Source organism: Chanodichthys erythropterus, chromosome 1, assembly GCF_024489055.1.
Source record: "Chanodichthys erythropterus isolate Z2021 chromosome 1, ASM2448905v1, whole genome shotgun sequence".
NCBI lineage: Eukaryota > Metazoa > Chordata > Actinopteri > Cypriniformes > Xenocyprididae > Chanodichthys > Chanodichthys erythropterus.
Genome location: NC_090221.1, coordinates 29169241 through 29190885, shown reverse-complemented (window position 1 = coordinate 29190885; position 21645 = coordinate 29169241). Strand labels below are relative to the sequence as shown.

The window sequence follows — 21645 nt, the reverse complement described above, 5'->3', positions numbered from 1 at the left end:
CCAGTATTACATCATCAGAGAAGAGATGTCACTGCAAGAGGGAGGGGAAGTTATTTTAATCAAGGATTATGAGGGCACATGAATTTAAATAAAAATAATGATATGCATTGTAAATCATTCATAATAAATACTGCAATATTCCATAAAAAAATGTCATGATCAAACAGGATTTGAGCCTCTAATGCTTTTTAAAACATCCACCGTTTTTGTGAAATATGCCATGTCTTTTCAGGACTTGTGACAGAGTGTGGATTTAGGGTTTGAGGAGGCCAGTTTCAACCATCTGTTTGAATTACAGACACGTGTCTGATCAGGAAGCAGCTGATTAGTGTCAGGAAGGGTTAGGTTTTCACAGATGATGTACTATATGCACCTTGAGTGCAGCTGAAATAAACTTTCAGCTCAGAGATGATTACACAGCACTCCTCAATCTTAAATGACCTACAAAGAATATTTCAAAATTTTCCACTTTCCATCCACACTGACGATCATTAAAAGAGCTCTGTATCTGATTCTGGAATGTGTTTATTTATTAAATATGGCAATGCAGTTATAGTATATTATAGAAATATACTGCATATCAAACACAATTACATTTACTGTATATTTCTATCCATCTGCTTTTCTGCCTATTGCTGCCCACCACACCTTATTCAACAGCACAACTGATAACAAGACATCTGCAGTCAAATAAGAGATAAAAGTTCCCATTTACATTAGAATAACTGTTTTTGTGCCATCCAAAAATTAGCATACAGGTAAATCACTATTTTGTGTCACTAATTAATCTGATTAGTAAATAATCACAGCCTATTAATCACTGTATATTGATGTGACGAACATAATTATTTATTTTTTACAGAAACAAAATTCAAAGAGATCCTATTCTACAAAGACAAACATAAAGTTAAGATGACCACCATTGTTAATAGGCTATTCATTTACAATATGATTCATAAACATAGTTGAACAAGGTTAAGGTTAATGGGGTTCTATATAGAACCCTGCCTAGGGTTTTGACTCAAAAAAAAAAAAAAAAAAAAAAAATTTATGCCAAAAAATTATTGTATAATACTTTCATGTTTAACAGGCTATTTAATTTTTTTTTTTTTTTTTTTTTTTTGTGATAATCTATTTACTAGCTAGTCTAATTCATACAATTTAATAATAAAAAAAATGTTATATTGACTCAATAAAAAAACAAAAACAAAAAAACTTTATGCCAAAAAATTATTGTGTAATACTTTCATGTTTAACAGGCTATTTCATTATTTTTTTGTGATAATGTATTTACTAGCTAGTCTAATTCATACAATTTAATAATAAAAAAATGAATTAAAACAAAATTAAACTAAATCTATTAAATGACCCCATGATGGGAACCCAAAAAGGTTCTTATATTATGAAACAACTGAAGTTGAACAAATGAGTTTCTAAATAAAACCTTCACTTCAACACTAATAAAATTGACCATGATACCATTTTTTCAGCCTCCAGAGATTCTACAATCCACCACCAGAGGTCGCTGTTACCTCATTATTGACCTCGGCCATGGTTACTGCCACAAGTGTTCATTGTTATCGTATATGAATAGCACTTTGTAAACTTTAGCATGTATTCTTACTGGAATTCTGAGTAATTCTGTTGGTAAATCACACATGTAAATATATCACACATATCAAGAGCAAAGTGATGAGCAATCGTTTTTTTTTTTTTAAAAAATACAATAAAATCTAGAATCAAAGTTTTTACTTAATGTGAATTTTTCAGCAGGGGGCACTATATAATATAGATATTTCAGCATTTGGTAATATAATGTCATGTCTTACCAGCAGATTTTAATTGAAGGGATGGCAACCTTGAAAATTCACACATTGCGTAATTAATCTTCTTAACTGATATATTTAATGATAGTTTAGTTATATCCTCGCCGGTTGTTAGTAATTATATATTTTGAGTAATGGTCAAGATCCCAACTAGCCTATTTAAATTGCCATAACAATTACATGTAAAAAATAATAAAATAGCAAAGGTTAGAGGATAATAACATTACACAAGTATATTAATGTAGTCTGTTTAGATCTATATAATCTTCCAAACTGAACTCTTAGAATTACCATGGTAACCAAGTTCGTTAAAATACCATAGTTACGGCTAGTCACTCATTAAAACAGTGGCAGCTTCTTCATAGCAACTCGTAAATAAAATAAGATGTAGAAGTAAACAAAACAAAACAACAGAAAGGTAGGGACAGACTATTCTGTTTTAATTTAGGATTTTAACAGTAATAACTGTTAACTGAGGTTATTACTGTATGATTCTATCAGTAATAACTATGAACTGTATTTGTAAGGGTTTGGTGGTTATATTAGCCTATAGTAATTGTAATTGCTGATGTAGGAACAGTGTATGTCAGTAAGTACTGCCCACCTACTACTAAGGAACAAGCGAGCAGTGAAAGGGTGAATGGGTGAATGAAGAGCGAGGGTGTTGCTCTGTCTCACCATCATTGTTAAATATTGGAGTGTAGTATGAAGACCTCTGGAGAGCATTGCCTGCTGTTCTGAGGACACAAGAAACAGAAGCTCGGGTCAGATAACTCCACTATCAAGTCGACTTCGGCGGCAACAGGAGAGTTTATAGCATCTGCCTTCTGTTTTAGCGCCGAAACCCGAGGAAACCAGGAAACAACGCACGGTTATCATTTGGAATTTAAACAGAAATTAGGTAAGTTGTTTAAATGTATACTATAATTTTTAGAATAGAAAAGTAAAAGATATAATACAAACACGCGTTTTGCGGGTTGATGGGTTCATCTTTAGACGAGTGTAAATAGAGACTTTGGTAACTACAAATACAGACACGTGGCGACTTTCTGAGTATGAGTTCAGCTTTTTATTGAGTTTTCTTTTATTTCTAAAACATGTCCTTTTTCATAAAGGAAAATTTACCTTTGTTTTATTTTAAATAAGCTCTAATGTTTTTTTTTTTTAAATGAGCTAACTTTCTACTTTAGACTGGGTTCAAAGTGGCAGGCATGTTTTATTGTAGTTGTGAGAAGCATATGGCGCGATCTTGAGCATCTCACCGGCTGAGGAAAAAAGTTGTTTGTTTGATCCCGTCGAGAAAGTTACACACTAAAGTTGTTTCTCCTTGGGACACGCCGAGAAAGTCAAACCCTTTGTCCTCAGGGGAAACAGCGAGGACACAACACTCAACATTTCAGGCTCCGGAAAGGGTATACCGAGACTAGAACCATTTCCCCCCGCGGAGTGACTCACGGATGGATCTTCAGTGAGGAGTCGATTCGATTAATGGCATTCGAGCGATTTGATTCAACTGTTTCTGTTTCAATAACTCACCAGAGGAGGGCACGACAATATTAAATTCTGTTACTACAATACACAGGAAAATCTCCAGAGTTAAATCAACTCTGTGAAGAGTACATATGGTCCCTCTCTAAATAGTGTTAAAATAACACTAAAGCAGAGTTTCTGACGGTGTTTAGACCTCCCACTCTATTTTTATTAAAGTTCACCCAAAAATGAAAATAATGTCATTTATTACTCACCCTCATGCCGTTCCACACCCGTAAGACCTTCGTTAATCTTCGGAACGCAAATTAAGATATTTTTTGTTGAAATCCGATGGCTCAGTGAGGCCTGCATACTGACGTTTCCTCTCTCAAGATCCATTAATGTACTAAAAACATATTTAAATCAGTTCATGTGAGTACAGTGGTTCAATATTAATTTTATAAAGCGACGAGAATATTTTTGGTGTGCCAAAAAAACAAAATAACGACTTACATAGTGATGGCCGATTTCAAAACACTTATTCAGTAAAAGCTTCGGAGCTTTATGAATCTTTTGTGTCGAATCAGCGGTTCGGAGCGCCAAGGTCACGTGATTTCAGCAGTTTGGCGGTTTGACGCGCGATCCGAATCATTATTCGACATGCTGCTTCATAACGCTCCGAAGCTTTCTGAAGCAGTGTTTTGAAATCGGCCATCACTATATAAGTCGTTATTAATTTTTTTTTTTTTGGCGCTCCAAAAATATTCTCGTCGCTTTATAATATTAATATTGAACCACTGTACTCACATGAACTGATTTAAATATGTTTTTTGTACATTAATGGATCTTGAGAGAGGAAATGTCATTGCTGGCTATGCAGACCTCACCAGTGAGGATTGGATTCGATTAATACCATTCAAACAATTTGATTCCATTGTTTCTGATGACGGTTGAACACACTACACAAATTTTGACCTGATTCTTGGTCAAAAAATCTGACATTGGGCAGTTGACTGATTTCACAGAAAATAGCATAGTGAATGATGGGCAAAGAATATATATTTTTTTTAGCCTCCAGTCGGGGGGTATCAAACAATTTTAGAGCACATGATTGTTTTCATGCGTCTCCCAGCAACAAATCGCATGTGTCTGGATGAGTTTGTGTTTGGAAAGACTTGAAAGTCTAGTGTGTGATCCTACTGTAATTCGCCTTGTTTTACAGTCTGTTCAGAAGTCACGTAATGAATTTCATACTTTAAGAAAGTTTCAAAAAGTCTCAATTCCGTTACTGTTTGGGTGCACAAAAGATTTGGCCATTTAAAAGATTCAATACCTCACCAGAGGAGGGCACGACAATATTAAATTCTGTTACTACAATACACAGCAAAATCTCCAGAGTTAAATCAACTCTGTGAAGAGTACATATGGTCCCTCTCAAATAGTGTTAAAATAACACTAAAGCAGAGTTAAAGTTAATGAGATAATTAAGCAATTAATTAAGTGATGATTGTGCATTAGTGATGAACACCTGCTGTTAACAAGCAGAATCACTGAAGAAAAGAGAAACACAAGAACTACAACATGTGACTTCACTCGCAGCCTTATTAATTGCTTAATTATCTCATTAATTTTAACTCTGCTTCAGCTTTACTTTAACACTTTTTAGAGAGGGACCATATGTACTCTGAGCAGAGTTGATTTAACTCTGGGGATTTTACTGTGTAGAGCATAAAGATGGAAAGTTAAGGACACAGATTCCAATCTTGAAATGCTCCCAAGTCTTTACTTACTTTTGGCACTTGAACTTCATTTTAAAGCATCCTCTGCTAATTAACATTTAGAGAAAGGTATGTTCTGCTCATTAATATGGTCTCTGCTCAGAGACTAATGAACAGGCGTACCTTAGAGGACCTTATTGGTCCCCTGTAAAAACACACACAGAATGTGAATTGTTCCAGTCGAGTGACACACAACTCACTGGACGGAGCAGTTAATAGATACTTTTTAACTGTGAAATGTGTGAAATGTGGTATATTCCTGTGTGCCAAGAGGTTCACAGTAGATACCTAATGTTTTCAGTAAACACGTGATAGCATGAACGCCCAAACCGTCTTCACTCACACTGTAAACAAACACACACGTGCAACTAACCACAACTGAATCCTCTTGAAGATTAAAAAAAAGTGTGATCTGCCTAAAAACGAAAGGATTTCTACCACTGTGAAACTAACAGGAAGTGAAACCTGCTTTCCTTCATTCATGAGAATATAAGCGGAGATTATTTTTCAGCACGTGCCGCCGTGTGAGTTACAAAAAAGATCCTTCCATAAGCCTGTCTGTTGAGGACAAAGACATCTAGTGGACTGTGTCTAATCGTATTAAACACAACACGCTGAATCAGTGTCCTGCTGAGATCACTGCAGTTTCTTCTCTCTACTTTCTGTCTTCTTCTTTGTATTGCCTATATTCTCCCACCCCCACTCTTATCTCTATCTCTCTCTATTTATTGTGTATGTGTGTGTTAATGGGTGTTTTTGGTTATTCAAGTTATAATGACCGATCCCTTGCAGTCAATGTCATGGGATAAGTTGACCCCGGTTTACAAACAAAAAATTGGACTCAACTTGTGTTATCTCTTTAATCAGAGGATACGCATTTGTCCAGCCTTTCAGACATAGGCTCTGACTTAATAACCCAATTAAGGGTTCTAGTTTTATATAACATTATGTTTGATTTGTATCGCTGGTGGTTTCGCAATAAGCAGCACATGCAAATTGATTGGACACACCTCTGTTTAGCTTTTTTCTTTGGTAGTAAGTTGTAGGCTTAGGCGTGTCTTTCTTTTACATCTCACACTTTGCCAGACATTTCAAGAATGAAGATTTGTGGGTGTTTAGACCTCACATTCTCACTATTTTCTTACTAATGTCTACTAACAATGTTCAACAGTGGACAACTGAACAATTTCTGAAAAAAAAAAAAAAATCCACCAGTGAATAGCACTATAGAAATTACATTTGAAATATTTGTCTTTAGACTGTTAATTAGACTATTAATTAAATTAGACTAATTTCATAGTGCCTGTAGCTAAAGAAACTTAAATGTGCTAGTTAGTTAGTTTGAACTTTCTTGTTCACCAATGTGGAAATTCTCCTTTGGCTTCTTATTAAAACACAATTATACACATACACAAGTAAACACATATGTGCATGACGTCACCGTTTTCACAAAGTCACATTTTTGTAGTTTACACGGAGAGAATAACTGTATTGTTTTCAAAACCTTGCACTTTGAAACCTGTTTTCAAACGTTTCAGGCCCCCAAAGCCCTGTTGTCGTGTAAATGAATGGCCAAAAAGCATAAAAAGTAGGGCTGTCAATCGATTAAAGATTTTAATCTAATCAATTACATACTCTGTGATTAATTAATCTAAATTAATCGCATACATAATTTTTGCTGTGAAAGTATTAAATATTTCAATTGAAATTAATCAAAGGGTTTTTCCTGGGTCAAAAATGATCTTTGGTGGTGACAGACATGGTCATCCACACAAACAGTAAAAAGTGCCCTACCCACGTGATCTGCGAGCCCGATACTGGCAATAAAGTACCCGTCACTCTCACTGTAATTCTTTCTTGCCCTCTTTGCAAAAGGAAAAAAAAAAGAAAAAAAGTGATTTTTTTTATAAGAGAACAACCTTTGACTTACTTTCCTTAAAATATTGTTTGCATTTGTTTAATAGCGTGGGCTCGTAAGATTTTATTTATTTATTTTATTTTTTCGAAAGATTTGAAGTTAAAGGGTTAGTTCACCCAAAAATTCTGTAATTTCTTACTCACCCTCATGCCACTCCACAACCGTAATATCTTTGTTAATCTTCAGAACATAAATTAAGATATTTTAGTTGAAATCCGATGGCTCAGTGAGGCCTTCATAGGGAGCAATGGACACTTCCTCTCTCAAGATCCATTAATGTACTAAAAACATATTTAAATCGGATCATGTGAGTACAGTGGCTCAATATTAATATTATAAAGCGACGAGAATATTTTTGGTGCGCGAAAAAAAACAAAATAACGACTTATTTAGTGATGGCTGATTTCAAAACACTGCTTCAGGAAGCATCGGAGCATAAATGAATCAGTGTGTCGAATAATGATTCAGATCGCGTTTCAAACTGCCAACGGCTGATATCGACTTTGGCGCTCCCAACAGCAGATTCGATACACTATTATGATCCGATGCTTCCTGAAGCAGTGTTTTGAAATCGGCCATCACTAAATAAGTCGTTATTTTGGGTTTTTTTGGCGCACCAAAAATATTCTCGACGCTTTATAATATTAAAACACTGTACTCACAGGAACTGATTTAAATATGTTTTTAGTACCTTTATGGATCTTGAGAGAGGAAATGTCATTGCTCCCTATGAAGCCATCAGATTTCAACTAAAATATCTTAATTTGTGTGAGTAATAAATGACAGAATTTTCATTTTTGGGTGAACTAACCCTTTAATACTTCTATTCAGCAAGGAAGCATTGAATTAATCAAAAGTGTCAGTAAAGACATTTATAATGTTACAAATAAATTCTGTTATTTTGAACATTTTATTCATCAAAGACTCCTAAAAAAAATGTATCTCAGCTTCCACAAAAATATTAATGAGCCCAATTGATTTCAACATTGAATTTGTCCTCTGCATTTAACCCATCCAAGTTAGTGCACACACATTTGTAGTGAGTAGTGAACACACACACACACACTGCAAAATGTACTTGACAGTGTCGGTTGTTGAGTTGTTGCTGTCATGCTACCAAAGAAACTGTTCTCATTATTAATGTTTGCTAAGGCAGAAGATTGGTAGAAATTGCATTTAAAAAAAAAAAAAAATGCCACTCTGACAGACCCTGTTTTTCTCTGTTTGATAGGAGGATGGCTCCCTCTCTAACACAGGCGTTCAGGAGGCGCTGGTGGATGGCCGTCACAGCGGTGTTGGAGAATCTGTTGTGTTCGGCTGTGCTGTTGGGCTGGGGCTCTCTGCTCATCATGCTCAAAAGAGAGGGCTTTTACTCCCACCTGTGTACAGGTAATCACAGAAGTCAAGCAGTTCACCCCACCTGAAGTCACAAACTAGCACAAAAAGAAAACGGAGCTAGAGTTCCTGGGAAACCTGAACTGCTTGGAGACTTTAAAACTTAATAAAGTCTCTGCCTCTTGCTTTCATTGACCTTCCCTCTCTCTCTCTCTTTCTGTAGAAAATAAGAATGAGAGTGTGAACGCTAGCAAACCAGATGAATGGATGAGCTGTGTGGAACAGGATGAAATGTTGAACTTGGGCTTCACCATTGGCTCATTTCTGCTCAGTGCCGCCACACTGCCATTGGGTATTCTCATGGACCGGTTCGGCCCCAGGCCTCTGCGCCTCTGTGGAAGGTGAACACACTCATACACATTAATGCTCTGACTGCTTAAGGCCTGATATACTCACGGCGAAATTCTTTTTCGTTCTTTGCTTAGGGGTCAAACTAAATTTCTAGTACACAACCAGCGATATACTGTTAGCGAACATCCGACGCTGCCCGCACTGCTGAGAGTGGCTTTAGATGAATATGTAATTATGTGCTGCGTGCTTTCAACAATAAAATACATGCACAACAAAATTAAGAAAACGTCAAGTTTTGGCCTGATTTTGTTCGAAATGACATCACCGCAGTTCGTTCTTTGATTCCGCTTGAAGTATGTCGCAGTTACTGTGTTTGCCAACCCTCTATCAGGAAGCAACAAATTTTTCAAGAATGCCCTTGAGTCATTGTGTCACTGCATGACACTTCGTTTGCATTTCAAAGCACTGACTAATATGCAGAGGTGTAAAGTATTTGAGTAAATGTAATTAGTTACTGTACTTAAGTATCTTTTTGGCTATTTTGTAGTTGTAGAGTATCAAAGGATTGGCAACTTTTACTCTCTACTTGACTACATTTATGAACAAGTAAATGTACTTTTTACTCCACTACATTTGTGATGAGTGATGCAATTACACATTACATTTTTCATGGCACCTAACTTTTTCTGCAGCAGTTTGTTTCTGATATAAAGAAGCAATATTGCCATCTGAGGTACTATATCTTTTTGCCTTTACTCACCCAAACTTGTCAACAAGGCTACTTTATGTGATTTTGAGTGCATTAACAGGTGCTGATCGCAGGTGTTTGATTTTTGAGATGAGGAAATGACTGCAGCTGGTGATGAGGCTCAAACCAGCACATAGTAGACTTTGACATGACCGGCATGTCTCTTAGGTGTCGAGGACTAGTGCATCTCTGAGCCTACATTCAGCATGAGTAAAATACTTAAGTACTGTTAAAATCAGATACTTTAAGACTTTTACTCCAGTTGTATTGGAATTGGTTGTAACTTGTAATGGAGTCATTTTCAATGTAAGGTATCTGGACTTTTACTCAAGTATGGTTTTCAGATACTCTTTACACCAAGAACTTTTACATTCACGACATTAATCATTCTAGTGTATTTCATTGGTCTGTATTTGTTTAATTAACAATTATGTAATCTGTTTTTTTCTCAGTACGTGTTTTGCAGTCTCTTGTATGATGATGTCTGTATCAGCCTATCACCCTGAAGGTGAGTACACTAATACACTAAGAATGTGCAAGAGTCCTCAAATTATGACAATGATTAATCATCAATCAATAATTGCTGGATTTTTAAAAAAACATTTAACATTCAACAACACACTGTTTAAAATTCATTAGTGGCTATTTTGATAATTGAGTAGGGGTGTAGCGGTACACATATTCGTGCCGAACCGTTTCGGTACAGGGCTTTGGGTACAGTGCAAGTGTGTACTGAATGCATTAAATTGCAACATTAAAGTCTCCTGTTTGGGAACACTTTGCTTTCCCAGTGAATTACGGCAACGGACAAAGACAGGTGGATAAGACGAAAGCAGTACACGACGAATACAGCGTTGTAGCCTAACCACCATTAACCACCAATAATCCCAAAAAGCTCCGCATCTTGTTACTTTCAATAAGAAACAAAGTGTCATCCTTCAGATTCTGTCCAAGAAATCACAAAATTCAAACAATAAATGCCGCTTTGACGCGCTTTGATGTGGAGTGACAGAAGACTGTACATGCGCCTCAGTTCAACCCGCAGTGCGAGCGCGAGTGAACGCTATCATCTCTTCCTCTTTAATACTAGTTACAGAATAAACATAAATGAACATCAGAAGGTATGTTGAAAGACACAGTACAACTTACTGAAATGGTCATATCTCATAACAGCTTGTTAGTTTCCTAGAGAAATGAACTCTTTCACTTAATATATGCACAGTATTAGCCTATATATTCATTATATTTTACTTAACCTGTTAGTGATTGTCTTGATTATTTCCATTGATGCGAAGTGAGCGGAGCAGAGCGAGCATTTTCAATTCATTTCAAACTTCCATAGGAATGAACTGAAAAGGCACCGTAAGAGATCCTTGATGGCTGTGCTTATTGCACATAATCAGAGGATATTAGTTAGAAATCTGTTATTTTATGTTAGTGACTCAGAATATGTTGAAGTCTGTATTAATTTACTAGGCACACATTTCTTTTCCTGTTGGTTCTTTGTAATGCTGGGATATACAGTGCCCTCCACAATTATTGGCACCTTTAGTAATTATGAGCAAAAGCAGCTGTGAAAATAAATCTGCATTGTTTATCCTTTTGAACTTTCATTCAAAAAAATCACAAAATTATAACCTTTCATTTAAGGAAAATAATTGAAAGTGGGGGGAAACTTACATTATGAAATAAATGCTTTTCTCCAAAACACGTTGGCCACAATTATTGGCACCCTTTTATTCAAAACGTTTTGTAACCTCCTTTTGCCAAGATAACAGCTCTGAGTTTTCACCTATAATGCCTGATGAGTTTGGAGAACACCTGACAAGAGATCAGAGACCATTCCTTCATACAGAATCTCTCCAGATCCTTCAGATTCCAGCTCCATGTTGGTGCTTCTTCTCTTCAGTTCACTCCAATCATTTTCTTTAGGGTTCAGGTCAGGGGAATGGGATGGCCATGGCAGAAGCTTCATTTTGTACTCAGTGACCCATTTTTGGTTGGATTTGATGTTTGTTTTGGATCATTGTCCTGATGGAAGATCCAACCACAGCCCATTATTGGATTTCTAGCAGAAGCGGTCAGGTTTTGATTTTTTTATCTGTTGGTATTTGATAGAATCCATGATATCTGAACAAGATGTCCAGGACCTCCAGCAGGAAAATAAGCCCACAACATTAAAGATCCAGCAGTATATTTAACCGTGGGCATGGGGTACTTTTTATCCATGTGTGCACCAAACTCATCTGGTGGGTTTGCTGCCAAAAAGCTCTTTTTTTTTAGTTTCATCTGACCATAGAAGCCGGTCCCATTTGAAGTTCCAGTCTTGTCTGACAACTGAATATGTTGGAGATTGTTTCTGGAAGAGAGCAGAGGATTTTTCTTCAAACCCTCCCAAACATCTTGTGGGGATGTAGGTGCTGTTTGATAATTCTTTTTAGCCTTTCTGAGACTCAAGACTCAACTAATCTCTGCAATTCTCCTTGGAGGATTAGGACAATTTAGACAAACATCCTCTTCCAGGCAGATTTGTAACATGTTTAGTTGATTGAAACTTCTTAATTATTTCCCTGATGGTGGAAATGGGGATTTTAAATGTTTTAGGTATTTTCTTACAGCCACTTTCTATTATGTGAAGCTCAACAATCTTTTGCTGCACATCAGAACTATATTCTTTGGTTTTACTCATTGTGATGAATGATTATGGGAATTTGACATTTGTGTTTCCTCATGTTTATACTCCTGTGGAACAGGAAGTCATGGCTGGACAATTTCATGCTCCTAGTCACCCTGGTGTGCTAAAAAAAAGTAAATATGAATGGGAATATACTTCAGATATATTTTACTCATAAGAATTTCTAGAGGTGCCAATAATTGTGGCCAACATATTTTGGAGAAAAACATTTATTTCATAATGTGAGTTTCCCCCCACTTTCAACTGTTTTCCTTCAATGAAAGGTTAGAAATTTGTGAATTTTTTTAATGAAAGATCAAAATGATAAACAATGCAGATTTATTTTCACATCCACCTTTGCTCATATTTACAAAGGGTGCCAATGTAAATTTAGCATTTATATGTATACTAATGTATACAGCGGACACACAAAATATAATGTGTCATATTAAAGTCATTGTCACATTTTTCAGTTGACCAAATAGCTGTTTCAGTTGTGTAATAATGGTTGTGCCTTTCGTTTTAGTACTCTCTGCACTTATTTTTCTGGCTCTGTCACTCAACGGCTTTGGAGGGATCTGTCTGACCTTCACATCGCTCACGGTAAGAAAAAAAGAGAAAATGGTAGAGCGAAAGAGCACATGAGGTGGTGGACACCTGTGGTGACTTGCATGTTTTGTAGTGCAGCTGTCACACAAAGCTTTTTGAAGTTTATTTTGTCCGGACAGGTGTGTGGGTGTGCGTGTGTGTTTATGTGTTTGGGCCAGTCAGAGGATTGACCCACATGACCGAAGGAAAAATTCTGGCCTTTTCAGTGCCCACCAATCAGAATGCTAAACTGCCCACACGCCTTCTCTGACGCCCTCTCCCTCCCATCAACCTCTAGCTGAAACAGACAAGGGCACAAACATTGTGCCCACACTCATCAACAAATAGCTTGTGACTTTCCTATCGGTTTAGTGATATCACCTGGCGTGGGAAAGAATGACTATATAGATATATATATATCAGCTGCCCTCAGATGCAGACGCCAAAACACACTTAACCTTGTGCATACACATTGCTCATTTAGAGCTGCTCAGGTATATGTGCACACTACACAAGACAACACATGATGTTTTTGTTTTTTTTATTCAATGACATCCTGATGTACACTTCTGAGAAAAACATAGCATAAGACTCTCCGTGTCTTTGTTGACAGTGATTTACTACCAGCATGGAGACAATAGCAGCATGTTCTGATATTGCACTTAACACTGTTCCATTTAATGTGTTATGATATTATTCAAACTGACCTATGATCAGCAGGTCAATGACCTCCATGACTTTGTGTACTCATTACACATAATACAATCCAATCAGAAATGAGATCTCTTTAATTCCTTTACTTTTTGTCCTAGACAGCAATGATATGAAGGCAAGAGCAAATGGAAACTTTCTGCTTAAATCTCCTTTTTAAATGTTTCTTCTAACTAATCTCATAATCAGCATTATCACTCTATGCTCAGATTTAAAAAATAAAAAATAAAAATTCAGAGATTGGAATATTAACCTAAAAATTTCTCTTTAAAGGGTTAGTTCACCCAAAAATGAAAATTCCGTAATTTATTACTCACCCTCATGACGTTTCACACCCGTAAGACCTTCGTTAATCTTTGGAACACAAATTAAGATATTTTAGTTGAAATCCGATGGCTTAGTGAGGCCTCCATAGGGAGCAATGACATTTCCTCTCTCAAGATCCATAAAGGTACTAAAAACATATTTAAATCAGTTCATGTGAGTACAGTGGTTCAATAGTAATATTATAAAGTGACGACAATACTTTTGGTGCGGCAAAAAAAAAAAAAAAAAAGACTTATTTAGTGATGGCCGATTTCAAAACACTGCTTCAGCAAGCATCGGAGCATAAATGAATCAGTGAATCGAAATGAATCAGTGTATCAAATCATGAATCAGATTGCGGGTTCCGAACTGCAGATTCGACACACAGATCTACAATGCTCCGATGCTTGCTGAAGCATTGTTTTGAAATCGGCCATCACTAAATGATACGTTTTTTTTTTTTTTTGCTGCACCAAAAGTATTCTTGTTGCTTTATAATATTAATATTGAGCCACTGTACTCACATGAACTGATTTAAATATGTTTTTAATACCTTTATGGATCTTGACAGAGGAAGTGACATTGCTCCCTATGGAGGCCTCACGGAGCCATCGGATTTCAACTAAAATATCTTAATTTGTATTCCGACGATTAACAAAGGTCTTACGGGTGTGAAGCGACATGAGGGTAAGTAATAAATGACAGAATTTTCATTTTTGGGTGAACTAACCCTTTAAATTCTTCCAAGATCAAATTACCATTGGTGTACCTCAAGGTTGTGTGTTGGGCCCCCTTCTCTTTTCAGTATATACAACATTCAGTGCATTTACATGGACTCTCATAATGTGATTATAATTGGATTTTGCCAATATTGTGATTAAACTTTACCTCATGTAAACACAATACTTCGATTAAAGTAATGCGATTAAGCTCATAATCGTAGTAAGCATAATCTCATTAAGCCAGGTGGTCTATGCCGATTTTAATCACAATATACAGACATGTAAACACCTTTATCGCATTATTCCCGCTCTGACCAAAGTGCTAATGTGATATTAGCAATTAACACAATTGAGAACTTAATTAAATTTCCTAAGCTATGAATGTCTGAGAAATACATTCCTTTGGGTACTGTACTGGTCTTTAAGGTGTGCAACCTTCTGTGTAACAAATTCCTTTACATCGTACCACTCTGTGTTTGTGTGTGAAAACCACAAGGAAGTAAAAATGTGCTTTTTCTCAGAAGTATGTGTTTTTAACCTCTTCATTTCACACAGGGTAGTAAAACACACTAGCACACTCCTGTTAGTTTACAAGAGTCTGTAAAAACGAAGCACTGCTTGGAAAGTTCTTGGAAAACAAATTTGGAAGTTCTTTGAAAACAATCCATGCCAGGACTTCCTGCTTACAGAAGCATATATTTCTCACACCACTTTTCTCACATTTTTCTATCTTCGTTATACACTGTATTCATTGTGTGTTAATTATTGGTATTTAAGTCAGGCGTCACTATCACTAGTGCTCATACTTGCAGTTAGACATGTGATGCGGTTAGACAAGTGATGTTCGCTTTATTTAATTTTTAATTTATTTATTTATTTATTTTTTCATTAAGCAACCACCCGGAACACCTTAGCATCATGGTGGCGAGTTTTTCCATGCACAAGCACCACTAACATTGTATTCAGAAAATACAATAATCTAGTTATTCTTCCTGTTCTTGTTTATTGGAAATGTAGGATCAGCTGCATCTTATGATTTTCCTATACTGATAACAATGTTCTTTTCCTTTCTTCCTGTGATAGCTGCCTAATATGTTTGGAAGTTTGAGTTCAACTGTCTTGTCACTGATGATCGGCTCGTATGCATCATCGGCTGTCACCTTCCCTGGAGTCAAGGTATTTTTTTTGTGTATCTAAATAAAGGTTAAACCAGTTTGACGTGCACAGTGTGCCAGGAATCAAACCTTCTGATGAAACATTGCATCAGATTAAGGGAAAATGTAATACCTGTGCCACATGTGCAGAACTCATCACCTTAAACTTCATAATATAAAAGTGTTAAAGAAAAGGTACTCAATTATTCCAGGTTTTGAGCTGTGATTGTATATGGCCAGATTTTCTTTAGTGTAAAATTATTTTAATGCCAACATGAAATCTAAATGGACCCCATGCACTTCATTTTATTTAGAACACATCTGATGTTATACTGTTAGTATAAATATTTTTCTTCAGAATTCATCAAAATGAATTAAGATCATTTAAATCTTTTTTTGATAGAAATTAATACATTCAATAAAACTGTATAATTTGAAGATAAATCAATGGCGTTGCCATTTTGTAATCTCTCAACCCCCTTGTAGTTCCACCATGAAGCCCGTGGGATTTCTTCATCCTTTGTTGTGAAAACTGTACAAAATTTTCTTGTTGATGTTGGTTAAAAAGTACAGCAGTATTCATTCAAACGTTTGGGGTCAGTTAGACTTTAAGAAGTCTCTTGTGTTCAACAAGGCTGCATTCAATCAAAAATAGATTAAAAACAGTAATATTGCTCAATATTATTACAATTTATAATAACTGTTTTATATTTGAATATATTTTAACTGTAATTTACTCCTGTGATGTCAAAGCTGAATTTTCAGCATCATTACTTCAGTCTTCAGTGTCACATGATCCTTCAGAAATCAGAAATTCTAAAGCTGATTTTGTGCTAAATTATTGTCAGTTATTATTATCATTGCTCAATTATTATAATGGTTCTCATTGTTTTTTGCTGCTTATTATTTTATTGGAAAATATTCAAACTTGATAACATCAACCAGATGCTGCAGACAAGCAAAATCTTTTTCTTTTTTTTTTCCCTGACTGTTCAAGCATGTCATACAAATGGAAAGAAAAACCTCATCAATATTACATCTCGGCTTTGTCTCTCTCTCTCTTTCTCCAGCTGATATATGATGCGGGGGTGTCGTTTACTGTTATCATGTGGATGTGGGCGGGCCTGGCAGGTCTGGTCTGCCTCAACTGTTTCCTGAACTGGCCAGTGGAAGGGTTTGCTACCCCTGAAGAGATTGAGTTAGTACAAGATTTTTGTAATCCTGCTGAAGGGATAGTTCACCCAAAAATTTAAATTATTCCATGATTTACTAATCCTCAAGGGGGGGGGTCTATAAATCTATACAGCTGCAGGGGGTTTATAAAGTCCTTCTGAAGTGAAGCAATGGGTTTTTGTAAGAAGAATATCCATATTTAAAACTTCTTTATTAACTATAATAACTAGCTTCCGGCAGACGGCTGTATGCATCGATTTGCGTCAGAAGAGTAACTCTTAGAGAATCACTGAAACCTTTAATATGGAGTCTTGATTTCTGAATAAAAATTCCTTTATTCTTTTTTATTAGGAAAAAGAAGCAATCAGCTGAAAACTACAAACTGTCTCCAGTTGAAGAGGCAACAGGAGAAACCGAGAAATTGCCTGCTGTAGCACAGGATACACAATGTGAGACACTTTGAGACAAAGTGATATATTTGGAGACTCTTTGTTAAACTTGTGTGAATGTGTTGCTGAAGAAAAATTACATCCTGGAAATCTTTTTCTCAGCTTCTGTCCCGTTCCGTCGCTCGGTGTTCTCTCCCATCTTCCTGTGGAGTCTGATCACTATGGGAATGACTCAGCTGAGAATCATCTTCTTTATGGGAGCCATGAACAAGATGCTCGAGTTCCTGGTCACCCATGGAGAGACACATGGTAAGTCAAGCAACAGAACTTGTGCATTATCACTGTATTTATTAAACCTGACATCTGTCCAGGTGACTTAAAATGCATTTCTGTCTTGTTTAGACTCTAAAGAACTGGAGGAGGCAGAGAAGGAAGGTGAGACCCTTAAAACATTTGTTAGTTTGATGAGTGAAACCGATAATGTGTTTCAGGCCAATCTGAGCACGAGAAATGTGCTGATTATGACTATATTTTAACTTCCAGTGAGTTTCTACGCATCCATCTTTGGCACGCTGCAGCTCTTGTGTCTGGTCACCTGTCCTCTGATTGGATACATCATGGACTGGAAGATGAAAGAGTGTGAGGTGGATCAGAAGACAATAGAGATAGAAAAAGAGTAAGAAATTTAAGTTCTACTTTAGTCTCTACTTTGATGACGTGTTTACTGGCATGAGGGCAGGACAACCCGTCACTCACATCAGATCCACCAATAGCAAACCACAAACCATCCAATCAGTTCCCCATGGACAAAATCAAGTCCCGCCCTACAGATTTTTTCTTGTTCAAGAAGCTGTTTCACTCGGATATACATCACAATAGGGAAGACAAGACTATCGCAACTTCCGTTTCATACCGAGATGACTTTAGGAAGCAAAAGAACAGTCTCCTGATTGTTCTATAAAGTATCTTCTTTGACTTCTTGTCTCCTGCCAGAGCTGTTGCTGTACCGAAGCGTGACAGAAAGATCCAGAAGTTGACCAATGCCATGAGAGCCTTCATCTTCACAAATGTGCTGCTCATTCTGTTTGGAATCCTTTCACTCATAGACAACCTGCCTCTACAGGTAACAACCTAATGGACTTCATACACACTGTTAGCAGACTAATGAGCTCAATTGATGTAAGAAGCTGAATTGATGGATGTGTGTGTTTGTGTGTGTGTGTATGTGGATTTATATATATATATATATATATATATATATATATATATATATATATATATATATATATATATATATATATATATATACAGTCAAACCAAAATTTATTCAGACACCTTGAACATTTCGTTCATTAATACAGTTTATTCACTCTAGTTTAAAAAATGGTAATAAAATATGACAAGATCTCAGAGTTAAACTGTGTCAGAAATAATTAATCTTAATTATGTCAGATAACACTTAAGCAAAACATGGTCAGGTCAAAGTGTAAATAATTTTTGGTCCCAAATTTTTTATCAATTTTACTGGTAGTCCACTGTATGAAGAATTTTTGGGTATAATATGTCACAGTTTACTTTATTAGTGGGTGTCCTGCACCCACTAGTAAAAATATATCAAAAATGTCTGAATAATTTTTGCTTTGACCACTCACACATCATTACTTCAGTCTTCAGTGTCATATGATCCTTCAGAAATCATTCTAATATGATGATTTGATGCTCAACAAAATGTATTACTATTAATGTTAAACAGTTGTGCTGCTTAATATTTTTGTGAAAATGTGATGAATGTTTCAGGATTCTTTAAAAAATAGAAAGAACAGCATTTATTTGAAATAGATTTTTGAAATAGTGTCCTTGCTGAATAAAAGTTCATTTCTTAAAAAAAAAACCCTCAAACTTTTGAACGGTAGTTTATTTGCATAGGTAAAACTGGCTTAATTACAGTACATGTGTCATCTGGGAATATTCTTATAGCTGTCATTCTCTTTGTTCAGATTCTGACGTTTATTTTGCATACTATGGTACGAGGCTTCATTCACTCCTGTTGTGGAGGCCTGTATGCTGCTGTGTAAGTACACACACACCTTTCATTTTACCTTTCATTTCAGTTAAACCTGTTGTTTAAACACACTGTCAAGTACAGACTTATCCTATAACATCAGATAGTTATAACACTGTACTTGACAGGATCAGGTTTACCCTGTTTGTGTGTGAATTGTAACATATGTAATATGTGTAAAATCCAGACTCAGTGACAGGCATTAGTGTCATGAAATCACACATACACCTTTTGACCTGTCATTTAAATGCCACAATGCTTCATTGCAATCACAAAATGAAGAAACCTGCTAACAGTTTGACTCTCTATCTCTCTTGCAGGTACCCTTCCAATCATTTTGGCACACTTACTGGGCTGCAGTCTATGATCAGTGCTGTGGTGGCTCTACTGCAGCAGCCCCTCTTCATAATTATGGTGGGACCTCTGAATGGAGATGCTTACTGGGTAAGAAATGCACAGTTTTTACCTGTTATATTAAGGAAGTTTCCAGAATCAGAAGTTCCAGTTTATATTTAAAGCTATAGCTCTATTCCAAAATGAAGTGAGCTGCTTTTTAAAGCATCATGGTCCCATTCCAAAAAGTAAGAAGCATATTATGACAACTTCTGAGATGCTTGTATTGTATGATAACTGAAATCCTTTGTGGTGAGGGCAAACCCAGAATGCATTGTGACAAGCTCTGTGGAAGAAAAAAGACAAAACAGTCAAGATACATCAGATGAATTTTTTCTTTTCTTTTATTGAACCAATGGACTATATGCACGGAGCGTTCTTTAGAACTTCCGCATTAATATAAGCCAGCTCGAAAACTTCCGGTGAGATGTCATTTGCTGGTGTCATTTGCTTACTTAGTTTATAATCAGAATATAGTCACTCAAATAGTGTGGCATAGCATTAATTTAGTTATTCAAACGCAAGACAGCATAAAAAATAAATAAATAAAGACGTACCTCAATGTTCCTCCTCGGCTAAATTCAATTCGACCATTAGTTTTCACACTTTTATGTGGAAAAAAAGCTTCAAAAATTAAATATTTATTGTGCACTTTAGTTAGATTAATTGAATAAATGTGTGTTTTCACAAGTGTGCTGAAATCATTGATCTTGCGCTGCACTGACTGACAGCTGCTGTGATTACAAAGGGTGCTCGCTTTCTGTGTAATTCACAATAAAAGTTATTGTTTTTCATAAGATTTTGTGAGTATTTCATACTTCACATTGACAAAATGTATTTTAAACCTAGTTTTTTTTTAATGTTTAATATTTAGTCAAAAACGAAGTGAAAAACGTTTAGAGGAAATGGCTATGTGCGCAAATAAATGCTACTTTGCCGCCATCTGGTGGTTAAAATGCTAAGTACTGTCTTTTTTATTTTTAGATAAGTGTTTTCTATCAAATGTTAAATTTCCTATATTTTTAAACGTTCGGTTTTACAATGGGGACAATCTCAGAAGAATGAACAAATAATGTTTGTGGTCATCAAATTAAAAATAACATTTGAAGTGCTGGGAAAAAATGTGTGTGTGTGTGTGTCTAATTACAGACACGGCATTTTTAAACAGTCCCAATAGCTTCGTCTTTATTGCAATCAATAAAACTGGTTTATTGGCAAATTAGGTAAATGTGATAACTACATTAAAATATAAATACAACATTAAAAAGTCAACCATAGATGGTTTTCTGTCGATGTACAACGACTACAGAATGAACAGCTAACAGTTCACCGGAAGTGCTCGAGCTGGCTTAACTACAACCAGGAAGTAACCCGTGCATATAGTCCATTGAAAAAAGGAGTTGTCTCAGTAATAACAGTAGTAATAATAATAAAGCTAAAAAGTCCCTTATGTGCACCAAGATATATCTGAACAGAAATACAGTAAAAAAAACATTCAAATTTGGAATATTATTACAATTTAAAATAACTGTTTTCTGTTTGAATATATTGTAAAATATAATATATTCCTGTGATCAAAGCTGAATTTTTAGCATCATTACTTTAGTGTCTTCATTGTCACAGAAATGATCCCCAGAAATCACTATCATGTGCTTATTTATGACAGCATTTATTTGAAATGGAAATATTTTACAATCAATTTAATGCATTCTTGTTGAATAAAAGTATTCATTTCTTGAAAAAAAAAAATGTACTGACCCCCAAGTTTAATCGAACTGTATCGATTAAACGTTAAATCGAATTAATATATTTAAGCCAATTTGTATTTTATATGATGCATAGCATAACAACTTGGTAACATTCAAGTTTATTGGAATCACTTGTGTCACATCTCTCATGTAATGTTTTTATGACATGAAGCTTTCCAAACCGATCAGTCTCTCATAAGTTTCAGTTAAGATGCCGTCTTAGAAGGTAGCTGTTTAAAACAAAGATTATTGAATTTGTGTTACAAGAAAATTAGTTTTTCTACTTCAAAATTTCAAAT

The 21645-nt window shown here is 35.7% G+C and overlaps 2 protein-coding genes across 2 annotated transcripts in view; one reads left to right on the top strand and one right to left on the bottom strand.

Annotated features, from left to right (window-relative positions):
* Window positions 1-2429: 2429 nt before the first annotated feature.
* Window positions 2430-21645, top strand: part of slc43a1a (solute carrier family 43 member 1a) — a 20678-nt gene continuing 1462 nt past the window's right edge. Inside the window, exons 1-14 of the mRNA XM_067403489.1 lie at window positions 2430-2727; window positions 8224-8381; window positions 8551-8728; window positions 9879-9934; window positions 12627-12703; window positions 15511-15603; window positions 16652-16779; window positions 17106-17203; window positions 17306-17452; window positions 17546-17578; window positions 17687-17819; window positions 18137-18266; window positions 19141-19214; window positions 19526-19649. Of these exons, the coding sequence (XP_067259590.1) occupies window positions 8228-8381; window positions 8551-8728; window positions 9879-9934; window positions 12627-12703; window positions 15511-15603; window positions 16652-16779; window positions 17106-17203; window positions 17306-17452; window positions 17546-17578; window positions 17687-17819; window positions 18137-18266; window positions 19141-19214; window positions 19526-19649 (1425 nt within the window). The 5' untranslated portion in view covers window positions 2430-2727; window positions 8224-8227. The remainder of the gene's footprint in view (window positions 2728-8223; window positions 8382-8550; window positions 8729-9878; window positions 9935-12626; window positions 12704-15510; window positions 15604-16651; window positions 16780-17105; window positions 17204-17305; window positions 17453-17545; window positions 17579-17686; window positions 17820-18136; window positions 18267-19140; window positions 19215-19525; window positions 19650-21645) is intronic.
* Window positions 19656-21645, bottom strand: part of med19a (mediator complex subunit 19a) — a 9169-nt gene continuing 7179 nt past the window's right edge. Inside the window, exon 7 of the mRNA XM_067405353.1 lies at window positions 19656-19884. The gene's annotated coding sequence lies outside the window, so the exon portion shown is untranslated. The remainder of the gene's footprint in view (window positions 19885-21645) is intronic.